This window comes from Micrasema longulum, unplaced genomic scaffold (genome assembly GCF_059751315.1).
Source record: "Micrasema longulum isolate JH-2025_06_02 unplaced genomic scaffold, ASM5975131v1 h1tg000509l, whole genome shotgun sequence".
Classification (NCBI taxonomy): domain Eukaryota; kingdom Metazoa; phylum Arthropoda; class Insecta; order Trichoptera; family Brachycentridae; genus Micrasema; species Micrasema longulum.
Window position 1 is genome coordinate 1,009,862 of NW_028277706.1, and position 23,171 is coordinate 1,033,032.

Genomic DNA, 23,171 nt, shown 5'->3' on the forward strand with positions numbered 1-23,171 from the left:
TTATTCTTTTTAAACCGACTGCTAATTTATTCAAATCTATTGGGTAGACAGTCAAGTCACATGTTCTATTTCTTGAATTTTAGGAAACAAACTTCCATGTTGTGATTATGGATAATAAATGTTATATTTATAATGCTGCTCTTTTCTTAGAATCGTGGACTCTCGGATCAAAGGTCGGCACCCTGTTCTACCACAACTCAATTCCTAGTTTCTAAGAGTGATTTATTTGAAAATGACCACCAAAAATTTTAATATTTCGGTAAATCGTAAAAACCCAATTGTATCCTTTTAAAAAATAAAAACGATTAACGACTTTGGGTAATCGGAAATTCCAAGAGGATGACATGTATACAACCATTATTGGGTTTTTATCATTTTGTTTTTTTTTATTTCACAAAAAACTGACCCTAAATTATTCAACATTCGCCTACCGAATCACACCACTAAAACGGACAAATTTTCAGCGCTTGTTTTGAAATATGGTAGGTACTATTTGTGTGTTTATTGGTATGCCATGATGTTGATTTTTTTTTTTTCAAATGTTTCAAGATCAAATCTTTTGTTTAAAATTATAAAACATTCTCTATTGTTTTCTGTTAAATCGTTTTAAAAATAAAATAATTTTAGAGATCACCAATTCAGATTCCCATATACCCAACTAGAATAGCTGTATTAAAAATATGACAGATAAATAAATAAACATATTTTTTTTTATAAAATACTTTATTCGGTTTTCAGATGAATTTTAGAAACAATTAATTCTTAAAATAAACAATATGTACAAACAAAAACGAACCGTGAATATTATATCATATTTAAATTACAATGAAATTTTAATTACACTTTATTGGATATTTAATTATGTCCTTCATCTTAATGCTACGACGCGTTGTTTGAAAAAAGTATAAACGTAAAAAAAATGCATACAGGAAATGCAATAAATCTAAATTTTGCGAGCGAAATAACATTATTTAAAAAGCAGTACATTTATTAATAATAACAATAAATCTTTATTAACTATAAAATACAATGTAATACATACAAAAATAATAACAAAGGTATACATAGTTAAATGGCGGACTTATTGCCACTTGCAGTCTAAACAAAACTAAAAAGAAGAAGATAGAAAATCCTTAAAATGAATCAAATCCAAGACTTACGTACGACGCAAAACTATAAAATCGAATCAGTAGCCTTAAATAGGATTTTTTTATTGTAGAACATTAATAACCTCTAGTTTTACAATTGAATTGAATATGTATTTATCATAATACATACAGATATGTTAAATTTTTATAAAGCTGTCAATCGAAGCTAACCGTGGTTTAACTTGATGAAAAATGAAGAAATATGAGAATGGACGCAGCTTCTTCAAATGACAACTGTCATCAAGCAGAGATAATGCGGTTGGCTTAGCCATGTACTGCGAATGCACCCCGAAAGCCTTACCTACGCTTTCTTACTTTTTAAGGGATCAGACTCTCAACATCCTATGTAGATGTCTGTCCGACTGTGTGTAAGTTGTTCATGTCGGAACCGGAATTTTCATGCAGCTGACAGCCGGCAGAGAATCCTGTATGCTGTTTGTGAGCACCATATGCTCCAACTAAGTAGAATAAGTGGAGTGATGAAAGGGGTTCACTACTGCGTCTAGATTTTAGAGCATATTTAAAAATTATCCGTAAGACTGATCATCTTACTTTCATGTAACAAAATTGTTTGTTTTTGAAGGGGAATTGATGGCGTAATAAAAATGCAACGCAACAACAAACTTATCAAGTTTAAATTGCATAAAACTCAGAGGAAAAGAAAATAATAATCGATTGAATAATTTGAATATTGGACACGCTAAGGGTATTGCGTTCATTGCGTGAATGATCGATTATTTTAAAGAAACATAAATATTTTGTGAGAGATTCCAGAGAATAATTAGAATATTATTTTACTCCGAGTCATTTTTACTGATTACTTTTGAAGTGATCTACTTTCTAATCTAGTATACAACTAAAATTAAATGTCTATCTTCACAAGATTTCAGCGTGCTTAAAGCTCTCTCCATAGACATAATTCTAAAGTAGTACTTAAGTTTTAAGGAAGAAGAAATAAGGGACTATCTTAGCTAGCTAAGTTGGTCAATACATGAACGAAGCATCTGGGTAGTAGTAACTATTTTTTTATGGGAAGCAAAGAACGCTAGAATGGATAGTTCAATTATTATTTACATACGAGTAATATCAAAGTACGAGATTCCAAATAGAGAATCTTCATATAATATGTGTAATCTGCAAGTCTACCAATATCATGTCAACCGAACTAGGACTAGCTGAGTATAATATATTTCGTTGCGATCGTTCAGTATCTTCAAATAAAAGACGAGGCGGTGGTGTCATGATATGTGTAAATAAATTGTATTCTTGTTACACCGTTGAGTCTTCTAGCAATATTGCAGATCAAATTATATTATGTGTTTCAGTTGGTTCCAAAAAAAATGATTATTGGTTGTGTTTATATTCCACCTTCTTCGTCTATTGATACTTACAAGGCCCACACAGAATTGGTAGAGCGAGTTTCCACTGATGCAGCTTCTGTGCTGATATGTGGAGATTATAATTTGCCTAAAGTATCTTGGATTAATGATGGAAGTGGAGTTAAAACACAAAGCCCCAATACCCCTCAAACAGCGGTGGTAGTAAATTCATTTGCTTACATGAACATGTATCAATTAAATTTCGTAAAAAAATGTTCAGGATACTGTCTAGATTTGATTTTCAGTACTATACCTAACATTTCTGTATTAGAATCTATTGATCCTTTGTTGCCCATCGACAAGTATCACCCACCACTTGATTTTAATGTTACGCATGCCTTTAATATTGACTCACTTAAGCCTAACGATAATGCGCATTACAAGTTTGATAAAGGTGATTATGATGGGTTAAACTTATATTTCTTGTCCTATGACTGGAGCACTATTTTTTTCTTATACTGATATTAATGAGGCTGTAATTAACTTTAACCAATGTTTGAATGAAGCAATAAATATGTTCATCCCCAAAGCTAACTTTATCCGACCAAAGTTTCCAAAATGGTTCAGTCCGTATTTAAAAAAACTTAATATTTGAAAAAAAAAGAAATCACAAATTATATAAATCAACTGGCAACCTAATAAATTACCAAATATTTTCCCAATTGAGAGGAATGGTAAAAGCAGAGACAAGAATCTGTTACAGTGTCTTTATTAGCAATACTGAGCAGATGATAAACGATGACCCGAAAAAGTTTTGGAGATTTGTTTCGGATAAGCGTAGCGATCACCATATACCGTCAATTATGTTCCTCAATGACGGACGAGCAACTAATGGTGCCGACATTGCAAATCTTTTTGCAACTCATTTTTCATCCGTTTTTGCAAATAATAATTCCTCATGCTGCGCTATCCCTTTACAATATTCAAATACTATAGATTTAAACAGTTGCACAATTTCTAATAATGATGTTTTCCGTTCTATGAACAAATTAACTAGTAAAAAGACCACTGGGCCTGATGGTATTCCAGATTTATTATTAAAAAATTGTAGCTACACTCTCTCTAAACCAATTTCATTCATGTTTAATCTCTCTCTGTCATCTGGTGAGTTTCCATCCTTATGGAAGATAAGTTATATAAGGCCTATTTTTAAATCAGGCGATAAATCTAATGTTAGCAATTATAGGCCTATCTCAACATTATCTTGTATCCCTAAAATGTTTGAAGCTATAATTGCTAGCAAAATCACGCCCATGTTTAAGAATATACTGATCGATGAACAGCATGGATTTAGATCTGCCAGATCAACCACCTCTAACCTGGTAGATTATACCCAGGTTATTGTCAAAGCACTCGAAAATGGTCAGCAGATTGATGTTCTTTATACAGATTTTTCTAAGGCATTTGACAAAGTAGATCATAAAATTCTCATGTATAAATTACATGCCTTGGGAATAAGAGATCCATTACTATCATTTATTAAATCGTATCTAACTAGTAGGACACAAAATGTTCGGATAAATAACTATTTATCAACCAGTATTGATGTTACATCGGGTGTACCTCAGGGTGCTCATTTGGCACCCCTGCTTTTCAATTTGTTTATTAATGATGTTGCTAAATCATTCTCTTACTCTCGTTTTTGGCTCTTCGCGGACGACAACAAAATTCTCAAAATAATTCAAACTTTACAAGACTGCTTTCTTCTTCAATCAGACATTAACTCTTTTAACCGATGGTGTAAAGTCAATAAATTAGAACTAAATATTAAAAAATGCAAAATAATGTCATTTCATAGAACAAAACAACCAATTTCCTTCGAGTACCTATTAGAAAACTCCAAAATTGATGTAGTCAAGTCCATCAGAGATTTAGGAGTTGTTTTGGACTATAAACTGACATACAACGAGCATATAGATAATACAGTAAATAAATCACTGAAATTACTTGGCTTCATTAACAGAATATCCTCTGATTTTACTAATGTCCGTACAATCAAAACTCTTTATTGCTCAACTGTTCGCCCTCTTCTTGAATATGCCTCAGTGGTCTGGTCTCCATTCTATGTCAATCGCATAAATCACATTGAATCAGTCCAACATCGCTTGCTTCGAAAAATAGCGTGGATGCTTGGACTAGAGAGAGATAATTATTCTTATGCCGAAATAGAGTCAATGTTAAATATTTCTAGTCTACAAAAACGTAGAACTAATATTGACTCCATATATATGTTCGGCATACTAAATGGTATAATCGATGTTCCATCATTACTGGGACAAGTAAAATTCAATATTCCGACTCGTAGATTGAGAAACAATGAAGTACTGTTCATCGATCAGCATAGAACAAACTATGGCCTAAATTCTCCAATGACCCGCCTTTGTCGTATTGTTAACTCAAGACAGGATCTGGACTTTTTTGGTTTAAGTTTACAACGATTTAAACGAGCACTAAATAAATAGTCCAGATCTTGTCTCGATGTCCCTTATGTTTGTCAATGCTTCTTTCTTTTTTTCTTTAAATGTTTTAAACTACTCTTTTATTTGTAATATTTAAACCTTATAAATTGTATACATGGACAATGTCCGTTAATAAATAAATAAATAAATAAATAAATAAATAAATAAGTCTGTTTTAATATGAAAAAACCGCAACTGCGTTAAAGATGTAAAACATAGTACAGTTTTTTGTATTGAGAAAAAAGCTGAGGTAATCGGCTAGTTCCATCGTTCACTGAAAACAGGCTGGGTGCTGGGCGCACTTTATAGATTTTTTTTGTTGGAAGATAAAAACGGTGCCGGTGATTTATAATAAATAACAATTATTGAATTATTTTCCCATTAACATAGTTACTATACAACATTATTATTGAAAGTTACATGTAACGGTAAGCTGTGCACAATCGCTCATTTGGACGATTCGCCCCTGCAATGTACTCTTGTCCATAGAAATGTCAATTCTTTTTGGCTTTTGACAACAACGAATTTTTCTTTGTATGTGGACACCGCCAAAAAGATATATACCCTCAAATGCGATGGACAAACTGTCTACAAGGATGTTTCGTATATGACTATTTGCACTAAGGGTGGTTTGGGCTGTTCAGGTGAGGGTGTGGCGAGGTCTCTTAGCACAGCTTCCATCGCAGCCTCCCACTCCAGCCTCCTTTGAGCGGAAATCTCGGCAGACTTTCCTGGAGTCAACCGCGGCATACTGACCTAAGAAAAAAAACATCAATCGTTAAAAATAAATTATTCGATAATTTGCTATGAGCAGTTTAATACTCATTATTTAGTCACGTTTGCCTCTTCAGTGATATGTTTTAATATTTATAAAATACATAACTGGTTATAACTTTAAGTAAGTTAGTTTGATGGACCAATAAATGACAGTATCGCTTTTAAGGTGTTTTTAATTTAATTATAAAAGGGTGGAGGGTTTTTTGTCAAAGTAGAAGACTGTGTTTTTCTAAATGTATTTTTATTGTTATTATTTCTCCGCGGCCATACTAGTCTCACCCGCATAATAAAGGTTTCAGCTCTCTTACTACAAAAGTCAACAGATGGAAGAATTGAGGAAATGTGGATGTTTAAACATGGGCAGAATGGTGAATGTTACACAGTGTGTAAAGTGGTTACTTAAACCAGCCAATGACAGGTCATAAGCCCTGTAAATGCCTAGACTTCCATATTCCCTTATCAACAATGTTTTTCCTCTTTGTTTTTTTATTATTTTTTATTTCTATTATTTCAATTCTTTTGCTTTTTTACAACATACATAAGATGTAAAACAGAGTATTCAAAAAATAAAGCATAATTACATAGCAATGAAATACATATTAATAGTTAAAACAGTAAACAAAAATCCCACAAAGGCATGGTCTGTTCGTGGGTATACAAGAAAATGTATTTGAAATAAATTTAAATATACATAATTGTCCTTATAAAATGCAGTTTTGGAGCTATGAAAAATGAGTGTCTGCCCGAGTCTGGATTTACAATCAGGGATTTCAAGTAAACTATTTAATATTTGACTAGATCAATTAAAATATTTAGGAAATAAATTTTCTGGTTATAAAAACATATTATTTTAGGCATTACTGGCAATAATTTTCTCGCCTTTGTACAACCTTTTCAAGATAGAAATTATCAGTACACGCTCTATTACGTATACCAATGCAGTGCCCTATGCACTATCGGGTGCAGATAGGGACATGATGAAGAATATAATTTTACACAAGATTTTCAAGGTGATGTTTTTTTTTTTAATCTGACAAAAATAGAAAAAGACCCTACCCAATTCCAGTATTATAAAGATTTATGGTAAAAAGTTTCTTCTCGGTGGATAAACGAGATAAGTAGAACTATGTAGTACTGGACTTGACCATAAAAATAACTCTCATACTGAGAAGCCGAAGCTCTGTGTATATCCAAAAAATACCTTAATAAAATCAATAGTAAAATCTTATCTCATGTTACATATAAAACTGTACATTGTACATCTACCGTATGATTTGAAACTGTCAAGTTGTACGGTCAATATTTTGTCGGGTCAATGTCAAAATCACGAAATTGCAAAAATATCATTTTTTGATTTGGAGGTTAAAAGTTGAAAACAGATTATTTGCTGCCAATCGTTTAACTAAAATATTTTGTACACATTTATAACAACAGAGAGGAAAACGTTTTTGAGGCAGAAATATGGAAATCTAGACATTCACAGAGCTTATGACGTGTCATTGGCTGATTTGAGTGGCCGCTTTACACACTTTGTAACATTCACCATTCTGCCCATGTTCAAACATCCACATTTCCTTAGCTCTCCCATCTGCTGACTTTTGTGAAGACTTTATCATGTAGGTGACATTCATCCGGCTGAACCAATTTCACAGGCAACGCCTGAATTTTTTTTTAAAATTTGTATACTTCTTCTTATACCAGTTAGTTTAATCAACATTATTTTGAGTATGTCCAAATGTTTGTAAACAGGCCGGATTTCCTCCCTAGGAAATTATTTAGTTATAAATTTGTTTAAAAATATTTTTTTTTTCATTCACATGATTTCTGTAATTACATCGTATGCTTTAAAAGTTTGATTGTTTTAATGTGTTAATTTAAAAAATAAGAAAAGCCCCCTCCCGAGAGGTTCGTGGCTTTTTATGAAATCCGCACATTGCAAAAAGTCTAATGTTCCCAGTGAAAAAATTCAGTGTTCATATTTTTTTTAAAAATAAAAACTAACCAAAAAAATGTATTTTTTTATGGATCGTATTATTATATATTATCATCGTAAGATTTTTTAAATTATTGACTATTTGTTGCAAAATAATAAAGATTATTTTTTTATCTAAATATTATATTTGGTAATTAAAATTACATAATAAACTACGTAAATATGAACTAATATGCCCTATCACCTTCACAGTGAGGATGTTTAGAGCTACGGGAGATTGAATATAATTGTTTTTTTCTTACACGTGGTAAAAGATAGGGCATTTAATTGGACCAATCAGAATAACTCACCGAAGAGAACAAAGCTATGCGAAACTTGTGATTTCACGCGCGGAGAATTGAAAAAATTAAAAAAATATATTTGATACTATTTTTGGCCCTCAACCATAGCTTGAAGTTTTCGACAAAGTCCTTTTTTGCGCTAACCCGCCTGTCATTTCGTATTTAAGTAAGAAAATCAGTCTAATCAAATTTTATAATGTGCATTTAACCTTATTGAATAAGCGTGTAAGTCACACTTTGTTTTGTAATAAATGGGTAGCATTGTTTTTTTAATGAGCCATTTTTTTCGTCAATTTTCGTCAATTTCGTCAGGCGCTCAACAGAATCAGTTCCGCGGAGTGTAAACTTTTTGGATCTTGGTAGTTTTAAAACGTGTTCGAATTTGTAATGTGATTAAATTATATCCTTACGAACAAAACCTTTTGTTTTTCAATATTGATTATTAACAAAATGTTCAAACTGTAATTAACTTAAAACCTCGGTTGAGGGCCAAAAGTAGTATGGAATATTTTTTTAAATAATTTTTACGTTCAATGTGATCCAAAATGCAACTTTTTAGACCCTTTTCCCTTTGATGTCTAAAAAAATAAAAAACTTTATACATCATCTTACATCATCTTTATACTCAGTACACGGTTTCGACCTTGTGATTTTTCATGGTTAAAATCAATTGATATTTTCCCAGATCTCGATTGACGCTCGCTATAAAACTGGAAATTTCATTCTAAGAAACTGAATAAACGTGTTTATGCATGTGTAGATTGTGTAGGTAGATCAAAATCATATTTATATGAGGTTGTATTTGCGGATTGAAAATGGCAATCATAAATACCAGTAAATCCGGTTGGATCAACGAAGAAAATACATTTTACGCTTTATTTTGACCCTAGCGTAATAAATCTGCGCAAGATTTAACTGCTTTTTCATCTCTTTAATATCAAATACATTAACCTCAATAATAAATATAGTGATCCGAAGTGGTAACCATGCTTAGCTAATGCAATGTTTTATCGTAAAAGAGGTGTTTTAGTACCGGGCCACATTAAGATTAAAAACTTCAGATTCAATATGCCGAAATGATATAAGCACACGTAGATTACCTAAATATAAAATGGAGCGATTGTAGTCCATTCTGAATGCAGCTGCCAGGTTAATATTTGGTGTATCAAAGTACCATCACATTACACCGTTGCTTCAAAGTCTTTACTGGTTACGTTTTCCAGAAAGGGTCGAGTACAAGCTGTGTTGGTTAATGTACAAGGCGATTCATAACACGGCTCCTCAATACTTTAAAGAACTCTGCGTTCCGGACGAGCTGGGAGATCGGCGCCTCACTCTCCGCTCAACCTCCTGTTCTGCTGTAGGGAAGGTGATACAACCTCATTCACGCAACCAGAACTCCAAATTTGGCGATAGTGCTTTTGCAATAGCCGGACCTTTGGCGTGGAATGCCTTGCCTTCAGAAGTTCGAAATTGTGCAACTGAATCCCTTTTCAGAAAAAAATTAGAAAATTGTTTTTTTCTGAAACCGTTTCCTGACACTAAAGTGCTATTTTTTAGATGTAATTGTTAGAAGTACCATATTATGTGTATTACATGATTTGTAAAATTTGTCTCTTAGTAAATAGTAATTAAGAGTTGGCCTGTAGGATAGACCTTATTTTTTTATTTAAGTATAATGTTCAGCGCCCTTGAAGTGATTCACGAAAACGGCGCTGTAAAAATTTTCGAAATTTATTATTAATAATATATTAGAAGGCGCGTAGAATCCAGTTTGCATACATCGCACTGTGTCCAAAAGTTTCTTAATTAACTAAAACAATACTTCTTGTAACACGACAACGAACAACCCACGAAAAAACGCATCTTAATAACCGATCTTAGATAACGTGACCGGATGAATAAAATAACGTAAAGTGCTTTTCTGGAACAAGCGCCTTTAATTTAATTTCTGGATTGACACATTTAACGTGTATCGCAAAATCAAACGAACATACACTAATTTTCATCGAACACGTTTCGGGAAAAGGCGGCCCTTGTTTACAGTCCCAAGACATCGAAGGAATAATGATCACAGATTTTACGTAAAACTTTTACGATAAAAATACGAAAACGAATTTTAATGTGATCCTTAACGATTATCGTAAAATAATTCAGTAATTTTTAGAGATATAAATCTGTTTATTTTTATTTATTTATTTATTTATGCTTTATTAAGTTAGTTCATAACATTTTAAGAACTAATATAAACTTTTAATAATATTACAATTTTTTTATCAAAATTTCTCAATTACATATTTTTTCAAATTAATTTTAAATATTTCAATTTTATCTATTTCTTTTATTTCTTCAGGTAACTCATTGTACAGCTTCAATCCCTTGAACAATGAGTTTTGAGATTCTGTTTTTTTCCTCATTGGTAATCTTATCTTTTTTTTACCCCTTGTTTCATATGTATGACATTGTTGGTTAAATTTTATTATTGTTTTTATTTTATTCATCCCCTTAATTATTTTATGCATAAAAATTGCCACATTATATTTAATCTGTTGCTTTACTGTGAGCAAGCCAATTTCTTTGTGCATTCTTTCTACATTAGAATATATATTTTTTTTTAGTATAATCCTCATTGCCTTATTTTGAAGAATTTGTATATTTTGAATTTCTCCTTCATTACATAAAAAAAGAATGGAAGAACAGTAATTTATGTTTGGACATATTATTGTTTTATATATAAGAATACTACTTTTAGAATCTATTACATTTCGTAATCTTCCCATAAATGAAATTTTTTTGAAATTTTTTTTGTTACATATTGAGTATGTTTTTTAAATTTTAAATATCTATCCAAGTAGACCCCGAGATACTTTATTTCGTCCACATAATTTATATTCATATTATCAATATGAATATAAATTATGAACGTCGTATAAGAGGGTTTTCTTTTTATGTTAAAATTTACGTCCGTTTTCCATGGTTGTTTGGCTCATACGACGATGCAGCTTAAAATTTTTAAAAAAGTACTATGGTTTAACCTAATTTTGACCATAAAAGGTATGTCGCGCCATGAGAGATATACAGATATAATCGCTTTTTCTGCGAGTGGCTATAGAGTCAGAAACGCTCGTCTAGGGTTCTTTTTCACACTTAGAACTTTATTTTTTATCCGCAGAACACTGAACAATGTCGTAATGTACATGTGAATTTAAAATAAATAAATCACTTATCCTTGTTACTGTTGATTCAAGTGAATTTATGGATTTTTGTAATGGCATTTTGTTCAAATGACTTAACGGGTTTCTGAAATAAAAATTTACTTGTAAAAAATTGTAGTTAAAAGAAATTCATCATTTTCTACATTGACTTTCGTAACATTTCCTGGCCTTCTCGCTGTGAAAAAATATTTCTTGGAAATCAGTGACCATTAATAACTTTTCCTCTTTCGGTTGTCATAAATCACTTACATTTTGAACGTTTGAAATGAAGAATGTGAATAGGAAAGGCAAACTGTCATTTTTATTTGACGGAAGTTTGCCTTATCGACAAGTAGTTTGTCGAAGTGGTTGCATGTCTAAAAGCATAAACAGCAGATCTTCCTGATAAATACGTAGGTATTTTACTGAAAATGAGTTACTAAGTGATAGATCACGCCATTTTTATCACTTGCCATTTATTTGTTCGACACGCTACGACACCAAAAACCGAATATTTACGCCAAATCGTATTAATCATATCGCTCTATTGATATCTTGAATCGACGAAAATAGTAAAACATATGCTTTATTTGTTTTCTGTTTTTGCATTTTTTAGATTCTCATTCTTTAAATAAAGGTGTTTCAAAACCTACTTGATCTTTTTTTACATGTATTTTTTTGAGAATATTTTTCAATTTCATATGTAGATTTTTTTTTAATTGTAATTTCAAATACGTTGTGAAAAAATAACGTTGTATCTTTATATTCAATTATTCTTTCGTACGTACTTAATACTTTCGCTCAACACAGGTTTTCACCTAAAGAGCTGAGATGCACTCAGCCTTGTTAAAAAATAATCGATTAATAAATTAAATAAAAACAACAAAAAAAATTCTTAAGAAATTTACAAGAGAAAACACAAGAACACCAGTTTAATCCATAAGAAGTAGTACACAAAATTGAGAAAGACATATTTATACTTGAGCGCTTTCTAGAAAGTTAAATTATTCCGTAAAATCTTACCCACATCAATAAGGTGGCAGTTTTTTTTACTTAACAAAAATCAGCAATTGCAAAAATTTGAAACCTTCTCAAAACACGTTTTCTATCACCGTTTTAATATCTAAAAATCTTGTTGAACTCCCGAAGAAAAAATCCAGTGCTTGACCACAAATATTTTGACATTTAGCATAGTTATTAGTTTGATACAGTGTACCAATAATTGAGGTTAGGTTAGGTTAGGTTGGGTTAAGTTATATTGCTGACCGCGAAGATTCATGGAAACCCATAGTAACGAAATGGTAATCATTTTTCCAATCTTAATAAAAAATTCAGGATCCGTATTTATTACCAAGAAATAAGGTAGTAATGTATGTACTGTACGTCTGCGAGGACATTTTTCCTTGGTCAGGTTTTAAGACTTTCACAATCACTCCAGAGGCGTGTGGTACTTTTCGATAATCCAAAGCCGCGTTTATAAAGGCTATCTTCATCGGTACATATCGAGACGGTATACTTAATTTCTGTACTGTCTCTATCTACTTCGATATGTTCTACTGACTTGTCATCTCGATATCATATGATCTAATTCAACCAATGAATGACCCTAAAAATGTAGTCCGCGTATTTTACTTAATTTAAATTAAAAATAGTTCTATTCATATTTTAAATAGGCTTTTGTGATAAAAAGTGGCCATTTCAAAGCTGTTATGAACACCAATAAATCCCAATACAAGCAAAAAATGCTCGCTTGAACATAATTTTAGTATGACTTTTGACAATTACTAAAACGATATGCTTAACAATTGTCTGTATTTAGCAATGAAAAATCCAGCTCTTTTGACATCTCGATACGTACACTCTAAGAGATAGTAAAAAAGATGTATTTTTTAAAAACTTAATTCATTTTATATAGCGGCAAAGTTTTGCTGCTCTTATATGTTAATAGGGCAGCATCTAGCCACTGCATCTAGCCGTTTGAATTAAAAACTGACAGTTATTTCAGAATTTAATTGGACTTCAAAATTAACTTATTTTAATCTCATGTTTGAAATAGGCTTTTTAAAAAACTGACCACCTCAGAACGATTAAAGAAATTGTAATTAAAGCAAAAACTGCTCTGCGAAACAAATTTTTTGTCACCTTAAATAAGTAGATACGTGTACCGCGAGGTACTAGACCCGTCAGTATAAACCGATGTACTTACACCAAAATTTGATGGGGGGGGATCGGTAGGAGAACTTCGTAATCGCTCGGGGTAATTTATTTTCAACTATGACGTCATAATGAAGCTACATATGTCACTTTAGTTCGTAGCTTCCCCTAGTTACATATCGATGTATCTTCCCAAAACTTGAACGTGGGGGGTCGGTAGTGTATCTTCATAATCGCTCGAGAGAATTTATCTTCAACTATACCGTCATAGTGAAGGTATGACGCCCTTAGCTTCCCATCATAATCGCGGCCCAGATCCGATAAATCCCGTCAGAATCCGTCGACTCAGTGAATAAATTTGTGGCGGTAAACGTACCGCAGAAATCTTACACTAGTAAGAAGGCATATCAAAACACATGCATTATAATATTATATAAATAAATATTTAAGCTATAAAACAACTGTTATTTGAAAATAAACATGCATCTTTTTTTTTCAAATATTGACAAATTAATATTGACCAATTTTGTTTTTTGGTTGGCTCGAAGAAATTGCTTTTAGCGATAGGTTTAAATATTTTATTTTTTTTGAGTTTCATAGTAATACACAAAATAATTTTAATATGTAGATGACAAGATTTAATGATTTTTAAAGTTAAGTAGAAAACATTTCAACTATTGTGCAGATTAGATTATTCACCCTTTTCACAAAAGTGCTATTATCTCAGTTTCACTTTTCTTTAGCTGGCTGTTTTCTGCATTATACCGTTAATATATTATTCATTTAAAATTACAGATTTACAACACTTTTAATTGCAGAGGGGTTGAGAAGGGAATATGGAAACCTAGGAATTATAGGGCTTATAGCCTGTTATCCGCATTTATGTGGTAACACTAATAAAATCAAATTAACGTGAATAAAAAAATGTACATAATATATAAACATAATAAGTGATAGCGAATGCAATATTCAAATTAAATGGACATTGTATCGTATAATTTAAGAGAGATTAAAAAAATATATATCCATATTCATCCACACCATCCATACTAATATCATTTTTTATTTATAAAAAAATATTTAGGTTAATTTTTTTTAATATAATAATAATTTTTAGGTTTATTTTTTTTATAAATCTTGGGTTTAAGGAAATTTATGTTTTTTATAAAAAAAAATATTAAGCCAAATTTGTTAGTATCATAATTTTTTGTAAAAGGCAGATTTGCCGTTTATGTTAATAAAATAAATAAATAAAAGAAAACAACATAGAAATATATTTTCAAATAAACCAAAATTATATAAGTAAATAAAAAGCAAAAAAAAATCGTACCCGTCAAATGTCCCTCCGTATAAAAATAAAATAAAACAGTAATAATGAAAATATTATTTTAAAAAATAAATTCTACGAAAGTGTGTTAGTTTGCGTTTCCTTAACGTCTAAACGAATGCATAGGAACAGTCGGAAGTTTAGAAATAAAATGGGATACTTATTTTTTATCCCGGTTTAAAAAAATATGTACATAATATATAAACGATGAGCAAAATTATTTTACAATGAGTAGACGCCGAGGGGGGATTGTATGAAATAAATTAATTAAATTTCTATAATTGACTTTCTTTATCTGTGGTTTGCTTTTCGTTTTAGTTTTGTAGAAGGATTATGGATTTGTGAACAGAATAACGACGCTACGTCACCATAGACGAACGGATTGTATATCTTTAAATGCGATAATCGAAAGACCTAGGGCTTTCAAAATTCCTATTTAAAAACGACACAACTAATTAATAAACTCAACAATTTTTTTCCTTTATACCACGTGAGCGAAAGCTAGTTTATAAATAAATAAAAAAGGAAGAAGAGTGAGAATTTTTAAAATTTGAAATATTAATAGAAAAAACTTCATAATTAACACATAATAAGGTGTATTTGAAATGAGTTGGAAAACCCATTTGCAAACCGAAAATATAAGTCTTGGCATTTATAAAGTGCCATCGACTGGTTTAATACTCGTATATAAGGCAGGTTAAAGTGATATGTTGTCATTAGCTGAATGGATTAAAATATCTTTTAGATTCAAATTTCATTTTTAAAAGTTTTCTATCTTTGTTAAAGTATTATCTTACACCTTTTTCACTATTTATCCACTATATTAACACATATTTACGTCTTTCTAGCCTTTCCCATATCTTGTATTTCGTTTTATGATTTACAAAAATGATTTATTTGTTTCTGTCAAAGCATTAAAACACAAGGAATGTAAAAACTTCATTTGCATATCGTGCTAACATGATGCAAACTAGGCTTCATAGCCTTTAAAGGGCTTTATGGAAGACCACGTGATCACTGATCACAAAGGGAACATAATATATTATTATATATTAACATCACGCGAGACGGGCACCTTGCTTCCGTATTTTTTTATTATTTTTTTGTATTAATAAATTTCATAAAAGGTACATGTTTTTTAAAAATTCTATACATATATACTTTTACACAATAAGTAAATGTTTTCACTGTAACTCTCCAAAAAAAAAGACTAACTATTGTTTTTAGAAAATTACTTACACTGTTATAGTTGTTTATTGTAGTTATTTATTACAAACAATCTCTGATACGCTGCCATTTGAGTATCAATACAATGCCATCTGCAACATTCAGTGCGAATTAGGGGTTGATAATGAATAATTCATTGCTTTTCATTTTCAGTTTTTTTTTTTTTTTGCACAATAATAAAATAAAATTGACTGATAAAATTACAGTGGTCAATTAAACACTTGTCCAGACGGGTGAAAAATATAGTTTTCTGTGTGTTTTTTTTTGTTCGTGTGTGATCGGCCTCGTGGCGTAGTGGTCAGCGCCTTTGCCCACCATACGAGAGATCTCGGGTTTGATTCCTGACATGGTATATTTATTTTTTTTAAGTTGTTTTTACAATATAATATTTCAGTCCTTGGGCTGGCACCTGAACCATACGACTGATCATCTTACCTTCATGTAACAAAAAAATGATCAAGATATTCTGCGATTGGTGTACAAATGCAATGCTTCGTGCATCATTAGGTGTGGAAAGGGAATGATGATGATGATGTGTGAAATATAACTAGAACCCTGAACCAATGTTTTCCACTCGATGACCGCTCTTAAGTAAAACGCTGAAAAGGGGAACCAAGAGGAAATAAGTCCGCAACGTTATGTAATATTTGGAACGTTCGCCTACCGTTCTTGAAGTGTTGGGTTCAATTACTGGCAGAGTGTATTATTTTGTAATATTTTGTTGAACTGAAGCTTAATATTGATCACCTAACCTTTTTATGACCTATGATCGAACTACTCTACTACATTTGATTGCACCAATGCACCGCTGGGTCAGGAAGGGGGGTAATGATGAAATAAGCCAATTTCCTCTGAATTTCTTTCAATAAGATTTGAACCTAAGAGTAAGTTGCGCATCTGAGGCCATAAGTCATCTTGGCTGTGCCCACATACACGGAAAAATTGCTTGTTTTCGAACGAGAAAAGCTGCCTGATGGAGATCTCTGTAATCTCGTAGCCTTCGCAACTTTGTGCCGAAAGAAGGTAATCCAGAAGTGCATCATTTGCTCTTCATTGGGTCTAGAAAAGAGGGAAGTGAATAGTAAGTTCATACAGTAGACACTATTTATAAAATAAATTCCATTATAATAATTTATAAAGAAGAAAAAATAAAAGAATTTGACATAAATAATTGAAACTCAGATACCAAAATAATAATAATATCCCTAATTTCACACAAGTCATGGTCAAAATAGCGTCGTCTTCAAAGGTGTAAAAAATTACAATAATCTCCCCAATGAACTAAAAACTATTAAAAATAATATATCAATAAATAAATTCAAAGTAAATAAATCTAAAGAAAAGTGTAAAAACTGCATTCAACTTTAATTATTATGAATGTATTATTATTTTCTGTTTTTCTTTATTTATCTTATAAGTTTTTTTTTCTCATGTACTTGTATATTCAAAATTATATAAATTCTAATAAATAAACAACTATAACAGTGTAAGTCACTCTCCAAGCACAAGAGTTAGTCCCTATTTTTGGAGAGTAACAGTTTTAACATTTACTTGATAAGTAGATTTGTATAGAATAAAAAAACATGTACCATTTATGAAATATATTAATAAATAAAAAAAAAAGATATTAAAAGATTCATCACTGACTGGGATTAAATTGATTGGATATGATCAATTAGCCGTAATGATTACAAAACTTTTTAAAAGCCTTGAAATTATTTTTCCAAGCCACCTGATATGTATATCTAACAGGCCCTATAACATGGCCACGGTTGAGAGAAGCTTAATTCAGTAATCATAGGTGGGGAAAAAGACAAGACAACAGGTTGTGTTTAGAAAAGTGATAAGTACATCCGCAGCAGCTCGAAGGGGAATCAACAATATATATTTTTTTCAAATTAAATTTTCCATGATCCGATAAAAACTAGGTAGTCCAGTGATCAAGGATAACCTAAGAAGGTTTTAAGCGCTGACGGAATGAAGAGAAAAATAAGAAAGGTAACCCCTTTTACCTGAGAGTCGTCATCAAGATGTAAACTCTCGTCCAGGGTTGTGATTCCATTTTACACACAGAACTAAATAACCTTAAACATTTTTGGTGGTACAACAGTTCCTTAATTATGTTATCACTTCACTACGGGAGTTAGTAAATTTAAATTGCCATTGTTATAAACGGTTTGTATTTCCTTGGGTTTTGATACCTTACTCTTGGTTAAATATTCGTGTTTTTGTATGATTTATTCAATAAATTCTTTTGTTTAAAGCTAGTTAGGCACGCTTGCCAGGTTATTATAGGGTAAACGTATATATGACTGGGACACATCGTTTGAATTCTTCACATAGCGAAAGTCACGCAAGCGTATTTTTCGTTTAAATTGACGTAAAATGGAATACTGCAGCAAACATTATGTTTTTTTTGTCTTTGTCTTAATCTTAAAATTGAGTAAAAACAAATTACAATGTTTTCCCCAAAACTGCGTAAAGTTAACTTTTTTTGTATTTCGTAATATTAATAAAGCTGTTTCGTTTTCAACAACAACAAGCCATCATCAAAAATCGTATCGTTTTTATCAGCTCTATGATTTTTAAAGTTTTGTAATTTTGAAATTACTCCACGTGTGATGTCACAAATTCTCTTAGGAGAGTTCTGCTGATTGGTGAATTGGCTTCCCGTTAACCGGAAATGCATCACAAAACTTTATCGTTAGTTTATTCGGAATAACTAGTGACGTCGTTCAAAGAAGTCCGTTATTAAAATCATTTTCATTCATTCATTTTCAAGAAACTCGCCGTACAATATTTTTTATATCCAATTTCCCGTAGCACTGAACTTCCTCATTGGTAGAAGAAAGGGATAATGGAAGTGGGTTGCGCACAAATTAAAGACTGGATGAAACCAAACCAGTAAAATGGTGTTTTTATTTGTAGTTTTACTCATAACGTATGACAACCCTGAGAACATTTTTTTTTTTTTTACACAAAAACGTAAATGAATAAAAAAAAATTACCTAATATTTAACTAAATATGTATGGCGAGAAGAAAATCAGGTACCGAAAATTATAAAATGATCTCGTGTGTATCTTAAGAAAAAGAAAAGTATTTTTAGATTTTTCTTGTACGATCAAATTATCTTTGTTTGTTTGGGTGTATTGAGTTACGTGAAAGCATTACTGTTTTATTGGACAAATATTGAAATCTTGTTTGCCAAACGGAGCGTATCCACTTCTTAACATATTATATTATTATTTCCCTCCAAACAACTGTATAATATACTCGCCCCTGTACAACGTTCAGTAATGTCACATGAGAACGTTCTATTCTGTATTTGAAATTCAAATTTTCAAATCTAGTCATTTTATTCGAATTTGCTATTCCATGCGTAAAATTATAATATTTTCGGAAATTCGCACAAAGTCCACTATTTCTAAATTTCGTATTGTTCATGGAGCCGTTTCGTCTTCATTTATTTATTTGGGGTTTAAGGGAATTTTTACAACGTTTTAATTTTATAAAAGAAAAAAAAAGAACTTTAATCATTTATGGTATTACTCCACAACAGAATACCCAGGCAGAGAAAAATCTTCATTTTGTGTGCTCACTGGGAATGGAACCCGGAGCCTTCCGTGCGTGAATCAAACGTCTATGCCAATCATCGTCATACTTATACCTTATACCCACATCCAATGATGCATAGGGCACTGCAGAGCTACACAAAATTCAGCACGTTACGCTTAATCGGTCTTAAGATTCACAATTCTCTCCACCCAATTCCCATTCTCAACAACCCATCCACAATTCCTTTTTCTTCTCTAACTCTTATAGTGTCCATGCAGCTCGACTGTGGAATCATCTCCCATCCACCATCAAAGATGTTACTCCAGTATCTCTGTTTAAATCTTCCTTCTCTTCCTTAATCTCTCCTCCTTTCCTGTTTCCTGTTTATTCCTTTATCCGATTGAGTTATGGTATTGATTTAAGATAATTTATTCACAAATACAATTATTTATATTTTTAAATAGCTTACGCTTTTTTATTTTTATTTTCTATTGAATATGTTTTGTAACTTGGCTGGTTAAAAAAAATTGCCATTTGGCAATAAGCTCGCTAATATACAATTATATTATGTACAAAAAGTTAAATAAAAAAATAAAATAAGATCTAGGTACCAGTCGAAGGACAATGAAACATTGTGATGTAAAACCACCATCTAAACCACTGAGTTATAATTAAGTAGAAATGATGCTTCATAGAATGATAGGTTCAAATTATGTTCTTAAAAATGAGCGTTGTCGGGTGAACATTGCCGTGCAAAACGCGTAGTATAGTAAAAAAAGACTTACCGTCTATACCACTCTACCGTGAATTCAAAGCTGCATATCGCGCCCCTTTGCCCTGCTTCACATTTACTGACCGCTGCGAGTAAAACAATGATTCCCACCAAATACAAGATAAGCTCCGGAACCTCAGTTGAATGAAATACAATACGGGTGCTTAGTGCCGCATCTAGTGCATTCATATTTTTCTATGATCTAAACCAATATTTCTTGACTTTTCCGGGAATTGGTCTGGGACCTCATGTATTTATTTATTCATTTTTTCCATTATCTTTCTTCTTCTTTGCAGTCTCGGTTGGTCTCTATTTTCTGTAGCCCTCTTCAGCTCCACATAAGAGGCGCAGTTAAAATCTTCGCACACTTGCTCTAAATATTCCCGTCGGGGGCGCCCTCTATAATTTGTCCCTTCAGCCATTCCCTCTATGATGTCGTGCAAGAGACCCTCATGGCGCATAATGTGGCTGATCCATCGGGCTCGCCTCTCTGAGATGGTTTTGATTAGGTGCCTACCTTCTTCGATTTTATTGAGAACCTCGTCATTAGTGATGTGGTCTCTCCAGCAAATTCCTAATATTTTTCTGTAAATTCCTAATATTTTTCTGTAACACCACATCTCGAAGGCCTCTAGTCTTTTTTTATCTCTTTCGGTAAGGCACCATGTCTCACAACCGTACATCAATATGCTCCATACATATGTCTAATAAAAAAATGTGACCTATGTGCCGGGGACACTTAAAAACTTACTTGTTTTAAACATTTTTACATGTGAGAATAAACAGAGAAGGCTTAAAATACAAAGATACTTAACAAAATGTTCAGAAAGTTTTAAACACTACGTATTGAAGTGTATATTTCGTTTATGTACACCTACATTATTTATATTATAAAACGTACAAAAAAACCACAAAAACATAACACAAACTATACATTTGTGGAGCAGTTTATTAAATATTGGTTTGGGCGAATGAGACAGTCCATTTTACTTCTATCCAGCTCCACTATCCATTTTTTATAGCCTTTTTGAACATATTCTCATTCTAATTGTTTTAATAGACAGTGGAAGAAGGTTATAGATTTTTATTGCATAATACTAAACATCGCTTTGTCCGAAAGTGGTATTAGTATGAATTCGTTTAAGTTGTCTTTGTGTTAAGGATCTAGTGATTGTATTATTATATACTAACTTATGTAATTAGCATATTACAACAGAGATGAAGAACATTTAAGAGAAGGTAATATAGAAGTCTAGGCATCTACAGGGATTATGACCTGCTAATAGCTGGTTTAAGTGGCCACTTTACACACTGTGTAACATTCACCATTCTGCCTATATTTGAACATCTATATTCCGTCAATTCTTTCATCTGTTGATGTTTGTGAAGTAAACTGTGCAATTTTCAATAGCAAAATTAGTAACTGACTTTTTTATTTATTAATTCGCGTTATTTGATTATCCTTATTAAATTAAATTAAATTTAAATATCCTAAGTAGTAGAAAATTTTTAAGCGGGTACCTAGCTTAAAAGGTATTGATTTGGTATAAAGTCAAAGTTACCTGAATAAAGCTTACGTTTTCCGAACACGCACACCATAAAATACTATTAAGTATGAACTAGGCTTAAAAGTGTACCGTTTTGGCTATTACATACACACAACTGGCTATTAAACTTAATAACCGTCTCAATAACAATTATTATTGTAAACCTCCATACATTGTCAAAACTTTAATTAGCTGTACCTACATGGTGCTTATTTAACCCGTTATAATGTGGGTCTATGTCGTTGCAATAAGAAAGTTCAGTGTTTTTTTTTCAAATTTGTTAATAGACTATTAAAGTAAGCTAATTTTTTTATTTTTTTTAATGTCGTATTATCAGCACTATGATTTTTAATGTTTTGTATTTCTGAAACAAATCCGCGTGTGACGTCTGAGGTTCATTTCTGTCAGTTCTCACGATTGGTTCGTGTACGGTAAGCAAACCGGATATCCTTCACAGCTCCCATATCATTGGTTGGTTCATATGAACCAGATTCTTTTTCGTACATTTTTTTTAATTTCAAAGTAATTTTTTATTTTATTTTATTTTATTTTATTTATTTGGATAACCAACAGCTATAATTATCACATATTTATATAACAAAACAAATAACAAATAAGCCAATTACAGGTTTTCACAAGTAGCATCACAGTAAGTTAAAAAAGATTCTCGAACATAAAATGAATAGTAATTAAATGTAAATTTAAAAGAAAAGAAAAAAATACTACGAGTTATTTCGAAAGCAAACGCCGCACGTTATTAAGATTATTTTCAAATAAATCTATGTTAAATGATTTATTAATTACATTAAAATTATTAAAAGTTCGCCATAAATATGAATTTTGCCTATAATTAGATGAAACAAGAGGTATGTGAAGAAGAGGGTTATTTCTTAAAACTTTGGAAGGAACATTGATAGAAAGTTTGCAAAGTAGTTCAGGACAGTCAATTGAACCAGAGGCAATTTTAAGTAAATAAATTATGTCCGCTATTTCGCGACGTTTTTGCAGAGGCAGTAGGTGATGTTTTTTACATATATGAATATACTGGTCAGATTTAAACTCAAGTTTCAACCGGAAATACATGAACTTTACGAATTTTTTTTGAATATTTTCAATGCGTGATATCTGCACATTGTACATAGGATTCCATATTTGTGATGCATATTCTAAGTTGCTTCGCACTAATGTACAGTAAAGGATTTTAAGTGTCTTTGCCATAGTGAACGACGTAGAGCTACGCATAACAAAGCCAAGCGCACGCGATGACTTTTTTATGATGCTGTCAACATGGGTGTCAAAAAGTAATTTACTATCATGGAAGACACCTAGATCCTTTACACATAATGAGCGTTGGAGG

The 23,171-nt window shown here is 31.6% G+C and overlaps 1 protein-coding gene across 1 annotated transcript in view; it reads right to left on the reverse strand.

Moving 5' to 3' along the window:
• Positions 1-5,145: 5,145 nt before the first annotated feature.
• LOC148280963 (uncharacterized) overlaps positions 5,146-23,171 on the reverse strand; it is a gene marked incomplete at its 5' end in the record, with an annotated part of 37,782 nt that continues 19,756 nt past the window's right edge. The window contains one exon of the mRNA XM_088227548.1: positions 5,146-5,742. Coding sequence (XP_088083674.1) covers positions 5,575-5,742 — 168 coding nt within the window. The remainder of the gene's footprint in view (positions 5,743-23,171) is intronic.